This window comes from Vulpes lagopus, chromosome 15 (genome assembly GCF_018345385.1).
Source record: "Vulpes lagopus strain Blue_001 chromosome 15, ASM1834538v1, whole genome shotgun sequence".
Classification (NCBI taxonomy): Eukaryota; Metazoa; Chordata; class Mammalia; order Carnivora; family Canidae; genus Vulpes; species Vulpes lagopus.
In genome coordinates this window covers 20,304,327-20,312,598 of record NC_054838.1, presented here as the reverse complement: position 1 = coordinate 20,312,598, position 8,272 = coordinate 20,304,327, and the positions used below count along the sequence as shown (strand labels likewise).

General features: G+C 38.0%; 1 protein-coding gene across 1 annotated transcript; it reads right to left on the bottom strand.

The window, feature by feature from the left end:
- Positions 1 to 6,149: 6,149 nt before the first annotated feature.
- Positions 6,150 to 7,857, bottom strand: LOC121476505 (olfactory receptor 56A1-like). Its single transcript, XM_041730570.1, has 2 exons — positions 7,609 to 7,857; positions 6,150 to 6,845 (listed from the first exon to the last, which is right to left on the bottom strand). The coding sequence occupies exons 1-2, from the start codon at positions 7,855 to 7,857 to the stop codon at positions 6,150 to 6,152; spliced, it is 945 nt and encodes a 314-aa protein (XP_041586504.1).
- Positions 7,858 to 8,272: the final 415 nt, after the last annotated feature.

Genomic DNA, 8,272 nt, shown 5'->3' with positions numbered 1-8,272 from the left:
TCCTGCTAAAAGATGAAAAGGTGAACCAGGAAATTAAGGAAGAATTAAAAAGATTCATGGAAACTAATGAGAATGAAGATACAACCGTTCAAAATCTTGGGGATGCAGCAAAAGCAGTCCTGAGGGGGAAATACATCGCTATACAAGCATCCATTCAAAAAATGGAAAGAACTCAAATACAAAAGCTCAACTTACACATAAAGGAGCTAGAGAAAAAGCAGCAAATGGACCCCACGCCCAGCAGAAGAAGAGAGTTAATTAAAATTCGAGCAGAAATAAATGAAATCGAGACCAGAAGAACTGTGAACAGATCAACAGAACCAGGAGTTGGTTCTTTGAAAGAATTAATAAGATAGATAAACTATTAGCCAACCTTATTAAAAAGAAGAGAGAGAAGACTCAAATTAATAAAATCATGAATGAGAAAGGAGAGATCACTACCAACACCAAGGAAATACAAACGATTTTAAAAACATATTATGAACAGCTGTACGCCAATAAATTAGGAAATCTAGAAGAAATGGATGCATTCCTGGAAAGCCACAAACTACCAAAACTGGAGCAGGAAGAAATAGAAAACCTGAACAGGCCAATAACCAGGGAGGAAATTGAAGCAGTCATCAAAAACCTCCCAAGACACAAGAGTCCAGGGCCAGATGGCTTCCCAGGGGAATTCTATCAAACGTTTAAAGAAGAAATCATACCTATTCTACTAAAGCTGTTTGGAAAGATAGAAAGAGATGGAGTACTTCCAAATTCGTTCTATGAGGCCAGCATCACCTTAATTCCGAAACCAGACAAAGACCCCACCAAAAAGGAGAATTACAGACCAATATCCCTGATGAACATGGATGCAAAAATTCTCAACAAGATACTAGCCAATAGGAACCAACAACACATTAAGAAAATTATTCACCATGACCAAGTAGGATTTATCTCCGGGACACAAGGCTGGTTCAACACTCGTAAAACAATCAGTGTGATTCATCATATCAGCAAGAGAGAAACCAACAACTATATGATCCTCTCATTAGATGCAGAGAAAGCATTTGACAAAATACAGCATCCATTCCTGATCAAAACACTTCAGAGTGTTAGGATAGAGGGAACTTTCCTCGACATCTTAAAAGCCATTTACGAAAAGCCCACAGCAAATATCATTCTCAATGGGGAAGCACTGGGAGCCTTTCCCCTAAGATCAGGAACAAGACAGGGATGTCCACTCTCACCACTGCTGTTCAACATAGTTCTGGAAGTCCTCGCCTCAGCAATCAGACAACAAAAAGACATTAAAGGCATTCAAATTGGCAAAGAAGAAGTCAAACTCTCCCTCTTCGCTGATGACATGATAACTCTACATAGAAAACCCAAAAGACTCCACCCCAAGATTGCTAGAACTCATACAGCAATTTGGTAGCGTGGCAGGATATAAAATCAATGCCCAGAAATCAATGGCATTTCTATACACTAACAATGAGACTGAAGAAAGAGAAATTAAGGAGTCAATCCCATTTACAATTGCACCCAAAAGCATAAGATACCTAGGAATAAAACTAACCAAAGAGGTGCAGGATCTATACCCTAAAAACTATAGAACACTTCTGAAAGAAATTGAGGAAGACACAAAGAGATGGAAAAATATTCCATGCTCATGGATTGGCAGAATTAATATTGTGAAAATGTCAATGTTACCCAGGGCAATTTACACGTTTAATGCAATCCCTATCAAAATACCATGGACTTTCTTCAGAGAGTTAGAACAAATTATTTTAAGATTTGTGTGGAATCAGAAAACACCCCGAATAGCCAGGGGAATTTTCAAAAAGAAAACCATAGCTGGGGGCATCACAATGCCAGATTTCAGGTTGTACTACAAAGCTGTGGTCATCAAGACAGTGTGGTACTGGCACAAAAACAGACACATAGATCAATGCAACAGAATAGAGAACCCAGAAGTGGACCCTGAAATGTACGGTCATCTAATATTTGATAAAGGAGGAAAGACTATCCATTGGAAGAAAGACAGTCTCTTCAATAAATGGTGCTGGGAAAATTGGACATCCACATGCAGAAGAATGAAACTGGACCACTCTCTTTCACCATACACAAAGATAAACTCAAAATGGATGAGAGATCTAAATGTGAGACAAGAGTCCATCAAAATCATAGAAGAGAACACAGGCAACACCCTTTTTGAACTTGGCCACAGTAACTTCTTGCGGGATACATCCACAAAGGCAAAAGAAACAAAAGCAAAAATGAACTATTGGGACTTCATCAAGATAAGAAGCTTTTGCACAGCAAAGGATACAGTCAACAAAACTAAAAGACAACCTACAGAATGGGAGAAGATATTTGCAAATGACGTATCAGATAAAGGGCTAGTTTCCAAGACCTATAAAGAACTTATTAAACTCAACACCAAAGAAACAAACAATCCAATCATGAAATGGGCAAAAGACATGAACAGAAATCTCACAGAGGAAGACATGGACCTGGCCAACATGCACATGAGAAAATGCTCTGCATCACTTGCCATCAGGGAAATACAAATCAAAACCACAATGAGATACCACCTCACACCAGTGAGAATGGGGAAAATTAACAAGGCAGGAAACCACAAATGTTGGAGAGGATGCGGAGAAAAGGGAACCCTCTTACACTGTTGGTGGGAATGTGAACTGGTGCAGCCACTCTGGAAAACTGTGTGGAGGTTCCTCAAAGAGTTAAAAATAGACCTGCCCTCCGACCCAGCAATTGCACTGTTGGGGATTCACCCCAAAGATTCAGATGCAATGAAACGTCGGGACACCTGCACCCCGATGTTTCTAGCAGCAATGGCCACAATAGCCAAACTGTGGAAGGAGCCTCGGTGTCCATCGAAAGATGAATGGATAAAGAAGATGTGGTTTATGTATACAATGGAATATTACTCAGCCATTAGAAACGACAAATACCCACCATTTGCTTCAACGTGGATGGAACTGGAGGGTATTATGCTGAGTGAAGTAAGTCAATCGGAGAAGGACAGTGTATGTTCTCATTCATTTGGGGAATATAAATAATAGTGAAAGGGAATATAAAGGAAGGGAGAAGAAATGTTGGGAAATATCAGGAAGGGAGACAGAACATAAAGACTCCTAACTCGGGGAAACGAACTAGGGGTGGTGGAAGGGGAGGAGGGCGGGTGTTGGAGGGGAATGGGTGACGGGCACTGAGGCGGACACTTGACGGAATGAGCACTGGGTGTTTTTTTGTATGTTGGTAAATTGAACACCAATAAAAATTAATTAAAAAAATAAGTAAACAAGTAAATAAATAGACAATAAATAAATAAATAAATAAAGCTGCAATGAACGTGGTAGTACATGTATCTTTTCCAATTAGTATTTTCAGTTTCTTCAGACAAATGCCCAGAGGGGAATTGATGGATCATTGGGTAGTTCTATTTTTAATTTTTTTCGGAACCTCTATATTGTTTTCTATAGGAGCTGCACAAATTTACATTGCCACCAACAATGCATAAGTGTTTCTTCTTCATATTCTTGCTAATACTTCTTATTTCTTATATTTTTGATAATATTCATTCTAATGGGTGTGATGTAATATCTTATTGGATTTTAATTTGCATTTCCCTGATGATAAATGATGTTGAGCATCTTTTCATGTACCTGTTGGTCATCTGTATGTCTTCTTTGGAAAAATGTCCATTAGATCCTCTGTCTATTATTTAATCAGATTTTCTTTTTTGCTTTTGAGTTGTATGAGTTCATTACAAATTTGGGGTTTTTTTATTTTTTAATTTACATTCAATTAGCTAACATTTAGTACATCCTTAGTTTCTAATGTAATGTTCAATAATTCATCAGTTGCATATAGCACCCAGTGCTCATCACATCACATACCTTCTTAATGGCCCATCACTCAATTATCCCATCCGCCTACTCACTTCCTCCCCAGTAACACTCAGTTTTTTTCCTATAGTTAAAACTCTTCCTCTCTGATGACTTCCCCTTCATTATATATTTTTAATATTAACCCCTTATCAGATATATGATTTGCAAGTATTTTTTTCCCATTTGATAGATTGCTTCTTCATTTTGTTGATGATTTCCTTTGCTGCGCAGAAGCTTTTTAGTTTGATGTAGTATGAATAGTTTATTTTTGCTTTTGTTGCTTTTGCTTTTGGTATCATCCAAAAAAATCAGTGCCAAGACTGATGTCAAGGAGCTTACTGCTATGTCCTTAAAATATTGTCTGTTTTGAATATAAGAAGTCCATTACTCTGCTAAATTATGTTAATGAACGTTTTTACTCTTATAAAAATGATAAAACTTTTAATATGTATCTGCTAAAAACCAGCACATGAAATTTCATCACCAAATAGTATTATTTTTGGATTAAGACTCCATAATCCAGATGTCACACACTAAGACCAAAAGTTTTGAGACAGTCAAAATTATTTATTAATTTAAAAAGCACCTACTATGTGCCAGATACACAGAAGAATTAAACACAGTTTCTGACTTTAATGAGACTATAGTCTCTGGAAAGTGGCAAACAAGTGTGGATCCAGAATACCCAGCATTTGAACAAATTTCTCAAAGAAAAAAATAAAAATAAGTGATAATTCATAGACATAATTCATATCACACATCTAAATTGGATTTAAATACCACCTATTCACTCTTATGACTAAAAAAATTTGTCTCTAGCTTAGATCTTGTCCTGGAGCAGTGCCATATGTTCAATTGCTTACTTCTACTTCCCCATTTAGATATTTAATAGTTATTTTAAAAGTATAGTCATTTGTAGGAGTTTGGTATCAAAATAGAGTTAAGTGTCCAAAGCCAAACTTCTGATACCACACATAAAACAGGCTCCTCGATTAATGGCAACTCTGACTTTCCAACTGCTCTTACAAAAAGTTGGAGAAATAGACTCTTATCTATGGAGAATAAACTGAAGGTTATCAGAATGGAGATGGGTGGGAGGATGGGTTAAATAGGTGATGGAAATTAAGGAGTATATTTGTTGTGATGATCCCTAGGTGTTGAGTGGAAATGTTGAACCAGTATATTGTACACCTGAAACTAATATGCCACTGATGTGGCAAACTAACTGGGATTTAAATTAAAACTTTAAAAAATATGGAAAGAGCCCAGATGTCCACTGACATATAAATGGATAAAGAAGATGTGGTATAGATATGCAATGGACTATTACTCAGCCATCAAAAAGAATGAAATCTTGCCATTTGCCGTGATGTGAATGGGAGCAGAGGGCATTACGCTAAATGAAGTAATTAGACAGAGAAAGACAAATACCATATGATTTCACTCATATGTGGAATTCAAGAAACAAAACTGATGAACATAGGGGAGGTGAAGGAAAAATAAAGTAAGAACAGAGAGGGAGGAAAACCATAAGAAACTCTTAACTGTAGGAAACAAACTGAGGGTTGCTAGAGGGCGATGGGTAGGGGAATAGGATAACTGAGTGATGTGCATTAAAGAGGGCATTTGATGTAATGAGCACTGGGTGTTATATGCAACTGATGAATCACTAAGTACTACCCCTAAATCTAATAATACATCATATGTTACCTAAATTGAATTTAAGTTAAAATTTTTTTAAATTCTTTTAAAAAGCCTTGGAGTCATCCTTTACTCCTCTCCATCTTTTATACACTACATGTGGACTATCACCTAATATTGTGACCCATAACTTTAATTTTTACTCAACATCTTAATCCAAGCCATTACTCCTTTCATTGGCTCCCCTAACCATACCCATATTTCCCATGTTCTATATAAAGTGTCTCATCTTTGCCCTATGAATTAAATGTGATAGGCACTCAGAATTTAAACACTGAGAAGGATGTGGAAGGTATTAAATAATCATTTAATGAGTAATTGAAGGATCATGATGGCAAGGGGTTAAAATTAAAAAGCAATGGATGACCAAATGTGTGTTTAATGAAGATTTGAAGAGGAGTTAGTGAGGGTAAATATTGTGATAGTGGCTAGAGAAGGTTTAAGTTCAAGATGAGGATAGCATCATGGATGTCAAATATGTTCCTTGTGGCATTCAAATGAAACCAACACTAAAACAAACTTCCATAATCCCTGGTCTTTGACTCATATCTCTCAGAACTGGTACTTGAGTAGCTTGATAATCCCTTGTTTGATTTCCTGGGTTCGTACTCCATAAACAATGGGATTCAGAGCTGGTGGAATGAGGTGGTGTAAAACATTAAGAAGAATGGGTACCTCTAAGGGCACCTTCTTTCTTGCCTTGTTTGTAAAGATGAAGACTAGTAGCAATGTATAGAAGAAAAGTATAAGAATGAGATGGGAACCACAAGTACTCAGGGCTTTGGTGGCTGCACCTCCTGACTGCAGACGCATAACAGCCCTCAAGATGAAGCAGTAGGATAGCAAGATGAGCACCAGGTCAGAACCCAGTAGACACCAAACACTCACAAACTGGTAGAGCTTGTTTAGGTGGATATTCCCACAGGAGAGCTTTGCTACAGAAATGTTGGCACAGATACAGTTTTCCACCACATTGCTGGCACAGTAGTTGAGCCTGGCAGCCAGAACTGGTGTGGGTAGTGTGGCCAGCAAATTGCGGAAGACAATGAAGACAGCTGCATAAGAGACAAACTTTTCAGTGATGATGGATGGGTAGCGGAGAGGATAACAAATGGCCACATAGCGGTCATAGGCCATGACCAGGAAGGTGGAGGACTCCATGGGAAGGAATGTATTCATGATGAACATCTGCAGAAAGCAGCCTGCAAAGCTGATGGTCTTCATGTTGAACCAGAAGATGAGCAGGACCTGCCAGAATCATTATTCTCAAAAACTGCATCCATTTCCACTCTAGGGTACCTAACTTTGGGGAAACTCCCAATGTCTTTTTCAACCATCTATATCCCCAAATCATAGCAGTATCCTAATTTCAAGTACCTTCTATGTGTATCCCAATTAAAGCCAGATTTATACACTTTTGTCTCTATCTATAGATAATGTCTTTTGTTTAAAAAAGCTTATTTCTAGCCTGTCTTCTCTTGATCAACCTCAGATTTCTTAGCCAAATTCCGGCTGAACACATCTGCCCACCTAAATGTATCACAAGAATATCAGAACTCAGTAAGTATAATACTTATATTTGGATACCCTCCAATCTCTTTATACACAAAAGAAACCTCTTCCAAATATGACTCCTATCTCAGCATATGATGTAAATATACATCCAGTTACATTTTAGTAAGTAAATTCTAGACTTCTTGGATGTAAAGGTGGGATCATTCTGAGTCAAGAAGAATCTCTCCCTAGAAGTAAAAACAAAGTGAAAACTTGGCATTTCATTGACTGAGACATTGAAAGAGGGCCTGTCAGTTGGGAAGAATGAAACTTTTCAAGAAGTGGACACTGAGAATGAAAGGGACATATGTGGGAGCTGTGATAGACCCAGTGTGGTAGTGTGGGCAACTCGTTAAGAATTTGCCTTCAGAGGTAGGAGGATTTACAGCAACAAAACAATACTATTCAGAGATAGATGACTGAGTACCTGGAAGTGAATCTAGAGGGGGGGTCTAACCTTAGGAATGACAGTGAGGCAAAGGATGATGTCCAGCATGGAAAGGATGGCAAGCAGGTAGTACATGGGTTCATGCAGAGATGTCTCCTGCTGGATGGTGAGTAACAACACAAAGTTAGCCCCAAGGGCCAAAACCAGAAGGGGAGCCAGGACTACAGAGAGCCAATGCTGTGTGTCCTGCAATCCTGGGAAGCAGATCATCAGGAATTCAGTCACTTGGGTGCCTGTGTTGTTGAGAAATAGTACCATGACTGGCAGGTGGGCCTGAAACTGGCTGAAAGAAAAGACATGAATTCGCGGTTTGACTGTTTCATTAGTAACTTCTAACTGATGTACTGCCTCTGTTCTAGGCCGTCAAGGTTCTCCACAGTTCGAATGACATAAAATCTGTCTACAATTTAAATTATACAAGTTATTCTTTGTTAAAACAATGTCCTTAGCATTCATAACTATGAATAAAGAATAATTCCATTCACAAATATATACTCTACACATAGACTCAGCCACCAATAGAACATTCTTTGCACTTTGTCTCACTTCTGTGTTTTTATATGTGATATCCTACTCCTAGAATCAACTCTCTTGCCTTCAGATAACTAACTTCTGCCTCTCCCATTCTATCTAGACAAGAAGTTACAGTTCTTAGGAATATTTTTTCTTGTTA